At 45.9% G+C, this 12,429-nt stretch overlaps 1 protein-coding gene across 8 annotated transcripts in view; it reads left to right on the top strand.

The window, feature by feature from the left end:
* The window catches only part of LOC143806437 (uncharacterized), an 89,000-nt gene that overhangs the window by 35,236 nt on the left and 41,335 nt on the right, over window positions 1-12,429 (top strand). For 4 of the 8 annotated variants that reach the window (XM_077286984.1, XM_077286987.1, XM_077286983.1 and 1 more), the window contains exons 15-18: window positions 3,119-3,228; window positions 6,253-6,373; window positions 7,996-8,132; window positions 11,724-11,833. In XM_077286984.1, the coding sequence (XP_077143099.1) occupies window positions 3,119-3,228; window positions 6,253-6,373; window positions 7,996-8,132; window positions 11,724-11,833 (478 nt within the window). The remainder of the gene's footprint in view (window positions 1-3,118; window positions 3,229-6,252; window positions 6,374-7,995; window positions 8,133-11,723; window positions 11,834-12,429) is intronic. The other 4 variants (XM_077286985.1, XM_077286988.1, XM_077286986.1 and 1 more) reach the window with 1 other exon arrangement.

The raw sequence follows: 12,429 nt of genomic DNA, 5'->3' as shown, positions 1-12,429 counted from the left end.
GGACTGATTCTACCTTCTTTTTTTTTTAAGCAAAAGTGAAACTTCTGAGTTCAGATTTATGATAGAAACTGATCACAACCAATTTATGTGGATTTAAGGGGCCTCCAATGACTCCATCAGCAGAATAGTGGGCGCAGCTCTGGGGTATAATACAGGATGTAACTCGGGATCAGTAATGTATGTACACAGTGACTGCACCAGCAGAATAGTGAATGCAGCTCTGGAGTATAATACAGGATGTAACTCAGGATCAGTAATGTATGTACACAGTGACTGCACCAGCAGAATAGTGAGTGCAGCTCTGGAGTATAATACAGGATGTAACTCAGGATCAGTAATGTAATGTATGTACACAGTGACTGCACCAGCAGAATAGTGACTGCAGCTCTGGAGTATAATACAGAATGTAACTCAGGATCAGTAATGTATGTACACAGTGACTGCACCAGCAGAATAGTGAGTGCAGCTCTGGAGCATAATACAGGAGGTAAAACAGGATCAGTAATGTAATGTATGTACACAGTGACTGCACCAGCAGAATAGTGAGTGCAGCTCTGGGGTATAATACAGGATGTATCTCAGGATCAGTAATGTAATGTAATGTATGTACACAGTGACTGCACCAGCAGAATAGTGAGCGCAGCTCTGGAGTATAATACAGGATGTAACTCAGGATCAGTAATGTAATGTATGTACACAGTGAGTGCACCAGCAAAATAGTGAGTGCAGCTCTGGAGGATAATACAGGATGTAACTCAGGATCAGTAATGTAATGTAATGTATGTACACAGTGACTGCACCAGCAGAATAGTGAGCGCAGCTCTGGGCTATAATACAGGATGTAACTCGGGATCAGTAATGTAATGTATGTACACAGTGACCAGTTGTCTATAGCAGTCGCCTTATCTGAACTCTGTTGGTCACTTCTGCTTCATATATACAGTACAGACCAAAAGTTTGGACACACCTTCTCATTTAAAGATTTTTCTGTATTTTCATGACTATGAAAATTGTACATTAACACTGAAGGCATCAAAACTATGAATTAACACATGTGGAATTATGTACTTAGCATAAAAGTGTGAAACAACTGAAATTGTCTTATATTCTAGGTTCTTCAAAGTAGCCATCTTTTGCTTTGATGACTGCTTTGCACACTCGGCATTCTCTTGATGAGCTTCAAGAGGTAGTCACCGGGAATGGTTTTCACTTCACAGGTGTGCCTTGTCATGTTTAATAAGTGGGATTTCTTGCCTTATAAGTGGAGTTGGGACCATCAGTTGTGTTGTGCAGAAGTCTGGTGGATACACAGCTGATAGTCCTACTGAATAGACTGTTAGAATTTGTATTATGGCAAGAAAAAAGCAGTGAAGTAAAGAAAAACGAGTGGCCATCATTACTTTTAGAAATGAAGGTCAATCAGTCCGAAAAATTGGGAAAACTTAGAAAGTGTCCCCCCCAAGTGCAGTTGCAAAAACCATCAAGCGCTACAAAGAAACTGGCTCACATGAGGAAAGGAAGACCAAGAGTCACCTCTGCTTCTGAGGATAAGTTTATCCAAGTCACCAGCCTCAGAAATCGCGGGTTAACAGCTGCTCCATTAGAGACCAGGTCAATGCCACACAGAGTTCTAGCAGCAGACACATCTCTACAACAACTGTTAAGAGGAGACTTTGTGCAGCAGGCCTTCATGATAAAATAGCTGCTAGGAAACCACTGCTAAGGACAGGCAACCAGCAGAAGAGACTTGTTTGGGCTAAAGAACACAAGGAATGGACATTAGACCAGTGGAAATCTGTGCTTTGGTCTGATGAGTCCAAATTTGAGATCTTTGGTTCCAACCATTGTGTCTTTGTGCGACGCAGAAAAGGTGAACGGATGGACTCTACTCTACATGCTTGGTTCCCACCGTGAAGCATGGAGGAGGAGGTGTGATGGTGTGGGGGTGCTTTGCTGGTGACACTGTTGGGGATTTATTCAAAATTGAAGGCATACTGAACCAGCATGGCTACCACAGCATCTTGCAGCAGCATGCTATTCCATCCGGTTTGCGTTTAGTAGGACCATCATTTATTTTTCAACAGGACAAAGACCCCAAACACACCTCCAGGCTGTGTAAGGGCTATTTGATCAAGAAGGAGAGTGATGGGGTGCTACGCCAGATGACCTGGCCTCCACAGTCACCAGACCTGAACCCAATCGAGGTGGTTTGGGGTGAGCTGGACCGCAGAGTGAAGGCAAAAGGGCCAACAAGTGCTAAGCATCTCTGGGAACGCCTTCAAGATTGTTGGAAGACCATTCCCGATGACTACCTCTTGAAGCTCATCAAGAGAATGCCAAGAGTGTGCAAAGCAGTCATCAAAGCAAAAGGTGGCTACTTTGAAGAACCTAGAATATAAGACATAATTTCAGTTGTTCTCACTTTTTTGTTAAGTATATAATTCCACATGTGTTAATTCATAGATTTTGATGCCTTCAGTGTGAATGTACAATTTTCATAGTCATGAAAATACATAAAAATCTTTAAATGAGAAGGTGTGTCCAAACTTTTGGTCTGTACTGTAGCTTTTCTTTCTGTCCTCTTTGCATGATAACATTTTCTCACTGAATCACCTGAACATTGTGTCAGATGACAAAACCGATGGGAATGTCCTGGTGACAAGTGCACAATTATCGATCTCTTACCCCTGATATGTGACGTTACGTGATCCAATTACATATCGGTCACAAAAGAATCAAATTGTCAGTGAGTGATTCCACGGTTTGATGCATCGTGTTTCTGTGACTTGTTTTCCGCACTAAACTCCGGTGCTTTTATGTCTCACTCGGCTGCATAATCATCTGCATTGATCTCTTCCCTTGTACATCCCTTTAAATTGCCGGAGGCCTTTTTACTTGCACGTTGTAACACTTCATAACACAAACCCTAAAGTTTTCAGTTTTGGGAACTCTATGGCCACATTGACTCTTTACGAGTTTTGGTTTGTTTTCTTTCAGTAGATGTAGGTGGGATTTTGGGGACTTACAAGGTGAATGTGTAGCTTTTGATGTAAACTGCTGTCCTGTGGCACAAAACTGATTGAGGATGACTGGTTCTTTCCTGGCTGCTCCGATCCAGCCATGGACTCAGGGCAGGTGGAACTGGAGGAAGAGCTGAGCGCAGCTCCAGGACTGGGGAAAGTGAGGACGGCACGGAGGAAAGGCAGCAGAGAATCCGCCAAAATGCAGGTGAGTGCCTGATCCCTCCACGAGTTAGCACAACCCTACATGGTATTCAAGGAAGGGGGGTTTCTTATTTTATGGCCAATGGAGCATGAGTTCATACTTGCAAGGAACCCATGAGATTATCTACTGGTTGCATGAATTATGAATTATTACGCCATTATTACAGTTTGGAAATAGTCACACGGCCGTATAACTCGGATGAGGATCATAACGCAATGCTCGGACTGGCTGTCGGCTGTACCCAACCAAGCAGACTGGCTGGTGGCTCTACCCACCCAAGCGGACTGGTTTGCAGCTCTACCCACCCAAGCATGTGTTTCTATGCAGCTGTCACGTTTGGTTCAGGAGAGCCGATGGCCAGTCTGACCACTGTGTTGCAAACCTCGTGTGATCTTACGAGAGACGCTAACGGGGTGATAGGGAATATGGCGCTGCAGGGCATGATGGAGGCCTTCACAGAGGATTCTCTGTGGTTCGAGTTGCATATCTACATAAAGCGCGAACTCCTTTTTTCTATTTTTTTTAACCTCTTTTATTATATAAAAAAATAAACATTTTATGGGGTTGGGTTAATTTTTACCAATTAAAAAGTGGTCTTTTCCTAGTCATTGGTCCTTTTTAGTACGTGGACTGTTTACAGTGAGACGTTTGAGCCATCTAGCCCCTTTAGTGCCGCGGTAGCACACGTATGCAGTGAAGAGGCAGTGACCCACAAGGTTCAAACACAAAACTCTTTTAATGCGTTACTTCACGGCATTAAATGACCAATTCACACACAAGTGCATATGATACTAGTCTCCATTTCACAGCACTACAAACTACACGGTATCCTTTAGATCGCAGTCACTAAACACACCAGTCTTCCTCTGACCAGTTACCGTGGGCAACTACACCACCGTTTTAATGTCTCTTACTCACAGCATAACACAGTCCATGATATCCTCTGGATCACAGCTGAGAACCATATCCTCCTGTTTGCAGGCACTAACTTTGAACGGTTGCCGTGGGCGTCTGCACTGCTGTGTCTGTTGTTGGTGCCAGACCTTTCAGCTGCGTTAGCTGTTTGGCTCCGCTTGCTTGTGTTGCTTCACACACAGCCAGCGCTCTGCAGGGCCTCTGCTCTGTACTCTCGCCGAACACCAGACCCACACTGACATTACATCTGACACACCCAAACCCTTTAACATTACATCTGACACACCCAAACCCTTTACTGCAGGACTTTTAACAAAGAAACCTGTGGCCTTCAGCCACATGGAAAACCCGGGCCTGGAATGAAACGGACTGCACGACTCCCATCCTGCAGTCTGTTTCACAACACAACATCCCAGAGCAGGTTTCCCATACATCTGCCTTGGACACTAGCATGTCCAAGACCAACACTTACTTTTATTATTTCTAGTCTGCATTGCAGCCACCGCTACGCCCGTGACTGCCATGCATTCCTATGGCCTTCATATGCCTCCATGCACAACCTGGGCGGAACACACTGTGACCCCTACCTGTGACATCGGTCACTACTTCACCATTGCAATCACTGCTACACCTGCGACTGCAATACCCCCTCATGGCCTCACTACGCCTCCGTGCGCATCCTGGGGAGAACAAACAGTGACCCCTACCTGTGACACCGGTCACTGCCTCACACCCCATAAATGTAAATCTTTAGCTTTGCTACCTTGGATAGACACACTTTGCAGAATGCCGATCCCCAAAGTGTGCAGTGCCCAGGGTAACGCTCTTGTCACGGCTGATTGGTGCCTAATCTGCTTTGCTGTAATGTTGCCCTTAAGGTACCGTCACACTCAGCGACGCTGCAGCGATATAGACAACGAGCCGATCGCTGCAGCGTCACTGTTTAGGTCGCTGGGGAGCTGTCACATAGACAGCTCTCTCCAGCGACCAACGATCAGGGGAACGACTTCGGCATCGTTGAAACTGTCTTCAACGATGCCGAAGTCTCCCTGCAGCACCCGGGTAACCAGGGTAAACATCGGGTTACTAAGTGCAGGGCCACGCTTAGTAACCCAATATTTACCCTGGTTACCATTGTAAAAGTAAAAAAAAAAACACTACATACTCACCTTCTGATGTCTGTCACGTCCCCCGGCATCCACAGGGTTACGCGCTGCTGCTCAGAGTTTCCTGCACTGAATGTGTCAGCGCCGGCAGTAAAGCAGAGCACAGCGGTGACGTCACCGCTGTGCTCTGCTTTACTGCCGGCGCTGACACATTCAGTGCAGGAAGTTCTCGGCAGCAGCGCGTAACCCTGTGGACGCCGGGGGACGTGACAGACATCAGAAGGTGAGTATGTACTGTTTTTTTTTTTTACTTTTACAGTGGTAACCAGGGTAAATATCGGGTTACTAAGCGCGGCCCTGCACTTAGTAACCCGATGTTTACCCTGGTTACAAGTGAACACATCGCTGGATCGGCGTCACACACGCCGATCCAGCGATGACAGCGGGTGATCAAGCGATGAAATAAAGTTCTGGACTTCTAGCTCCGACCAGCGATATCACAGCGGGATCCAGATCGCTGCTGCGTGTCAAACACAATGAGATCACTATCCAGGACGCTGCAACGTCACGGATCGTCGTCGTTCTCGCTGCAAAGTCGCTTAGTGTGAAGGTACCTTTACTCCTTAGCCGGAGATTGGCTATCTCTCTCGAATCCCCCATACTCATGCATGCTCGATTCAGCCAAGCGTGCCAGTGGAGTCAGTGCAGAGAGGTGCAGTAAGCAGGGAAACAAAGGGTTAGGCATTGTAGCTGAGCGTTCCCAGTCCTTCCCTCCTCTGATCTATTCTGTTGGGGTAAGAGTCAGGAAGCCCCCATACACTTGGGTCAGCCTTCCTGTTATCCTTGTGACAAGGTCAGATTATTTTAATCTGAATGGAGGCTTTAAGATAAAATGGCGAGATGGGAGGTGCATGGGTGGGTAGAGCCGCCAGCCAGTCACACCAATGTATGCCAGTCGTCCATTACATGACAGTTGCCTGATCTACAGTTTTTTTGTTTCCATCAGGATGAATTTAGCTTCAACAACAAGAGCTTCGAAGAGCAAAACCTGGCGCCGGAAAGCAGCGAAATAGTAGAGGGCGAGAACATGGGAGGTTGGTGGCCTGAATACGGTTCTTCAAACTCAGGTGTGACCCCACTAGACAGTTTATTGACCCCTTGTCTGTGCCGCCCGCCAGACAAGGGGTGGAGCATGCACTGCATCACCGTTTTATTTCCATTTTTTTTGTGCCACCATTATTATTTTATTTTTTTTTTTTTACTATGAGCTCCGTGGTTCGTTCCTAACACATCAAACACGAGTTTTGTGTCATTGTTTTAATCATTTGAGTTTTTTTTGTTTTCAAGGCATGTGCAAGCTGGATGAACTGCCTAGTTTGGCTCTTGGGTTTTGTGCATTGTTTTGGTATTATGTCTCTAGCTTTTATGTCTTAATTTCCTAAATTTTCTTTAAACGGGTTTTCCCAGGATCCAAATATTGTGAGGATGGGCCATCAGTCAGATCGGTGGTGATCCCTTTGAAGGGGTGTTGAATTTCCAGCATGTTTATATGGTCTGCTGATGTTTGCCTGTGTGCGATGTGGCAGATATTGTGCATCTGTCCCATGCTAATGAATGCGATATGTGCACAATATCGGCCACATGCGTGTGCCCTATGGTTATCAGTATATGTGACTTTACAGGCTCCTCTCACCTTCCAATGCAGAAGTGATTGGAGTCAGAATACTCTTAATATCTACCTGCACGCCATGTAATCTGTAGCATTGAAGTGAATGGAACGATGCTGCAATTCCTTGCACCACTTCATGAAGTCTGCTTGCATTGCCCCTTTAGACAGCTGATTAGAAGATTTGCTGAGAGTCGGACCCCCACCCATGTAATATTGATGCCCTAGACCTCATTATTCTAAACCTGGAAAACCCGTTTAATGGCTTATCTCATCTACATGCACCATTAGGACCTATATGAACATCATGGAGGTGGTAGCCAAAGTGACCCAGTGTGGCGGTCCCAGCTGGTTCATATACTGATGAATGGCCATCCTGTAATTCTCCCTGTGTGACCATCTGAAACTCGCTTTGCTCAGTACAAATATTGCATGATGGATTGCACACGACTGCACTCGCTGACTCTTTACCATCTCGCCATCACACCGCAGCTGCCGCCGAATATCGTCACACAGCAGAAGTCATCGTCCATCATTCTTCCATTAGTCGCAACACAGTTTATCGTTTTTGCCCCGTCATTCTTGGGAGACACTTGAGTGACAGCCATTATTGCTTTGCCCTTCGGGAAATTCATTTTCCTCCTATGAGCTATTAGGCGGCCACAATGGTTGTCTTTCAGGTGTCCCCCCCCCAAAAAAAAGGAAAATAGATCACATGAGCAGAAATTGTGCACGTGAATGGGTCTGTTTGCAGATAATGCGCTCGTCAGCATTGTAGCCATTAAAAATGGCAAAATGTGCAACGGAGCTCAGCCCCATTCACGTAAATAAAGAGTCCATAATGATATTGTATGTATAAGAATCGGCCACCCAACATCTAATTATCCTGATAATCCATCACATCTTATTGAGGTTTTTCTTGCAGGAAGTTCTCTGCAACATCTAAAACTTTGGCAACTTTCTTGACCCCTTCATTTCCTAATTGCCCTCTGCTATAAAATTTGAGACATTATCGTAATTAGGTTTGATTGACATGTACGTCCATGGGCGGCCCAACTGATACGCTGTGTACTCTACGCTCAGGATTTGGATTACGAGCCGTCGTGGAAGAGCTGGAGATGGAAAGGAATCAGCTGCAGGAGCAGATTATGAGCCTAGAAGAGCGATGTCAGGAGCTGGAGGACCGGCTGCAGCTGCAGCTCCGCATTGAATCCTTGCAGGTTAGTGTCGGCTACGTACATGGGTGCAGGACACAAGGGGCGTGCAGCGTATTAACGATGGCCCACAAATTAATGACCTAAATCGCAAGTGTTTGATCATTTGTGGAGGGAAATAAAAAATAAATGTCATGCCCGAGTAATTGTGATGATGTATCTGTAGCTGAAGATGTTGCATCTGCTTTGTATCGGGTCTTGTAACCAAGCCTTTTAACACAGGTAACTTTTGATGTAGATGAAGAGGCTCCGTCCTTTCCCCAGGTGTGTGGGGCTGGCTACGGTCACTTACGCGTGAGGTGTGAACAGGGGGTCTTAACACTGCTTTTGTGTGGCTGTTCCCTTACCATTGTGTTTGAGGTGCTGCTAACCTATATAATACAGTAAAACAGAGCTGATCTGCTTTTATAGTGTTTGATGAGGGCTGCGCTATGGATGGGTAATCAATGTCAGATCAGAAGGGACCCTGCACCCCCCATTAATCTGCTGATTCCTGGAGCCAGTCCAAGTATACAGCATGCAGAGCCGTATACTGTGCGGTGTCCATTCTCAGATACTGCAGCTCGTTGCCTATTAAAGTGAACAGGATCTGAGCTTCAGTACCAAGAACTGACACTACACGGTGTGGAGCTGTGCTATCCCGGTCCTATACACTGTGTACATCCGGCCGCTGTAGGACCCATTAATAACTGACGGGTGGGGGGTGCCGGGTGTCTCATGGATAATAATAATAATCTTTATTTATATAGCGCCAACATATTCTGTAACGCTTTACAGTTTAACAGCTTCAAACACAACAGTCATAAGTAACAATGTTAACAATACAATAATTAAAGCAACACAAGACGACCCTGCTCGTGAGAGCTTACAATCTACAATGAGGTGGGGGAGATACAAAGTACTGGTGTGTATTTACAATGATGTATTTACAATGATGGTCTGGCCATTTTCAGGGATTGGGGGATAGATGGTAGTAGTGAATGGGCTACACTCAAACAAAATAACTGATTAAGGAACATGATAGGCCGCTCTGAACAAATGTGTTTTGAGGGAGCGCCTAAAACTATGCAAATTGTGGATGGTCCTAATATCTTGGGGTAGAGCATTCCAGAGGATTGGCGCAGCACGGGAGAAGTCTTGGAGTCGGGAGTGGTAGGTACGGATTAGTGCGGAGGTTAGTCGAAAGTCATTTGCAGAGCGCAGAGGTCGGTTAGGCCGATAGACAGAAATGAGGGAGGAGATGTAAGGGGGTGCCGCACTGTGAAGAGCTTTGTGGGTGAGAACAAGTACTTTGAATTGTATCCTGTAATGAATGGGCAGCCAGTGTAATGACTGGCGAAGAGCGGACGCGTTTGAGTAACGATTAGCTAGATAGACGACCCTGGCTGCTGCATTAAGGATAGACTGGAGAGGGGAAAGTCGAGTGAGGGGGAGGCCAATTAATAGAGAGTTGCAGTAGTCCAGGCGGGAGTGGATCAGGGCGACAGTGAGGGTTTTTGTTGTTTCTATAGTGAGAAAAGGGCGGATTCTAGAGATGTTCTTTAGGTGTAAGCGGCACGAGCGGGCAAGAGATTGTATGTGAGAGGTGAAGGAGAGATCGGAGTCAAACATAACACCCAGACAGCATGCCTGCTGCCGGGGTTTTATTATGGTGCCACCCACGGAGAGGGAAATGTCAGAGGTTAGGGAGGTTAGTAGAAGGCGGGAGCAGAAGAAGTTCAGTTTTGGAGAGGTTGAGTTTCAGATAGAGAGCGGACATGATGTTGGAGACTGCAGACAGACAGTCAGTGGCGTTCTGTAGTACAGCGGGGGTAAGGTCAGGGAATGACGTGTATAGTTGTGTGTCATCAGCATAAAGATGGTACTGAAAGCCAAATTTGCTGATGGTCTGTCCAATTGGGGCTGTGTAGAGGGAGAAGAGAAGGGAGGACTGAGCCCTGAGGTACCCCAACAGTGAGAGGAAGAGGAGATGAAGTGGAGCCAGAGAACAGAACACTGAAGGAGCGGTCAGAAAGGTAGGAGGAGAACCAGGAGAGAGCAGTGTCCTTAATGCCTAGAGACTGGAGCCTAGAGAGTAGGAGAGGGTGGTCAACAGTGTCAAAAGCTGCAGGAAGGTCGAGAAGAATGAGCAGAGAGTGGTCACCGTTACATTTTGCTGTCAGAAGGTCGTTGGTCACTTTGAAAAGTGCAGTTTCTGTTGAGTGTAGGGGGCGGAAGCCAGACTGTGAAGGGTCTAGGAGGGAGTGAATGGAGAGGTAACGGGTAAGGTGGGAGTAGACTAGGCGCTCCAAGAGTTTAGAGATGAAGGGGAGATTGGAGACCGGTCTGTAGTTGTTTGTGCAGGATGGGTCGAGGGTGGGTTTCTTTAGTAACGGAGTAATGATAGAGTGTTTGAAGGAGTACGGGAAAATGCCTGAGGAGAGTGAGAGATTAAAGATTGTAGTTAGGTGAGTAGTGACGACTGGAGAGAGAGACTGGAGGAGATGTGAGGGAATGGGGTCGGTAGGTCATGTAGTCGGACGAGAAGAAGAGAGGAGCCTGGAGACTTCTTCTTCTGTGATGGGATCAAATGCGGAGAGTGAGCCAGGAGAGATGCAGGGAGGGATGGGAGTCACTGAACTTGGTGATTGGGAGCGGATTTCCTGACGGATATTGGCTATTTTCTCTATAAAGCGGGAGGCCAGGTCATCAGCACAAATGTCTGTGATAGGGGCTTGAGCTTTTGGCCTGAGGAGGGAGTGAAAGGTGTCAAAAAGTTTCTTGGGGTTGTTGGATAGTGAGGAGATCAGAGTGGTGAAGTAGGTCTGTTTGGCGATGTGAAGGGCAGAGTTATAGGTTTTTAACATAATTTTGAAGTGTATGAAGTCTTCTGGTGTGCGAGTTTTCCTTCATAAGCGTTCAGCACTCCTAGAGCATCGCTGGAGAAATCGGGTTTGCGATGTGAGCCAGGGCTGTTTTACTCTGTGTTTGGAGGTTCTGAGGGTGAGGGGAGCTACTTGGTCTAGGGTGCTTCTAAGAGTGTCATTGTAGTGATGTACCGCCAGATCAGGACAGGAAAAAGAGTTGCAGCCTACTTATTAAAAGGGTTAACCATCTCCTGAAGCGATGTCCTACCACTACGATATGATCTTGAGAGCATAGAGGCCGTTGCCTTGCATTCCCCTTCATCGTTTCCCGTTTACAGCAGAGACCGCCGGCTGTGCTGGAAACTGCTGCAGGAACCTATTCAGTCATATGGATTAGTGCTCCGTTTCCTCCCGCTGCAGCACTAGAGCAGATCTATGGCCTGTCTATTCTTGTGGACCACCATTGATGGGAAAATGAAAGACTTTCCCAGCTACTTCGTTCCGGCCCCATTTTGCCTGCAGTTTCTTACGAGGAGGATACCGATCTTGCATCAGTCTTAAACCTATAGTTGATGGCTGAAAATAGCAGAAACTTCGTAATTTTTCTGCTCAATTTCACAGCCACAATTTGGGTTTGGTTTCACGAAGGTGACAGATTTACAGGATGATGGGTCACCACTTTATCATGGATTCATGCAATTTCCTAAGGTGATTTCTAAACTGTCTTTTTTCCACAAATCCTTTGTTGCAGAGCGAAAACGAGCGTTTCCAGACCCAGTTGGCCCAGATTCGTCAGCAGCAGAGCCAAGAGGCTGAAAAACACCATGACCTCATTTCTACCTTGAATGATCAACTAAAAGGGTATTGTCTCCATAGTTGTAAAGGTGGTCGTAGATTGTTGCAAGGTGTCCATTGATATAGAAAATCTGCATTTCTCGGTCGCTTTATTGGGGGGGGGGGGAACAGCACCCTGGTTTCTGTGTCCCCCAATGAAGACTAACAAAAAACAGATTGTACGATGAATACCAAAAATTTACAGTTTTTAGCAAAGATCTGGTTTTTAGAGGTGATTAGAATAAAAGTTACAATTGAGATGGATAGATAAAAACAAGAGATAAAAATATATAAAATATGTAAAAGTATGTAGGATCCCTGTGGATTTGAGGGAGGGATCTGACTTGCTTCCTAAAAGGTCAGTCATTGGTCTTCTATGCTCTACCAAACCAAAAAAATAAAGCACATCCGTAATGGTTAACCCTTTCACGCCAGGGCCTGTTTCACCTGATTAGGCCAATTTTTCCAATTCTGACCAGTGTCACTTAATAAGATAATAACTCTGGAACTCTTCAACATATCCTAATAATTCTGAGGTTGTTTTCTCGTGACATATTGTACTTCATGATAGTGGTAAGATTTGTTCGATATTACTTGCGTTTATTTCTGAAAATGTCAAAATA

The sequence above is a fragment of the Ranitomeya variabilis genome, chromosome 2 (genome assembly GCF_051348905.1).
Source record: "Ranitomeya variabilis isolate aRanVar5 chromosome 2, aRanVar5.hap1, whole genome shotgun sequence".
Lineage (NCBI taxonomy): Eukaryota > Metazoa > Chordata > Amphibia > Anura > Dendrobatidae > Ranitomeya > Ranitomeya variabilis.
The sequence above is the reverse complement of the archived record's forward strand: the minus strand, read 5'-3'. Positions and strand labels throughout refer to the sequence as shown.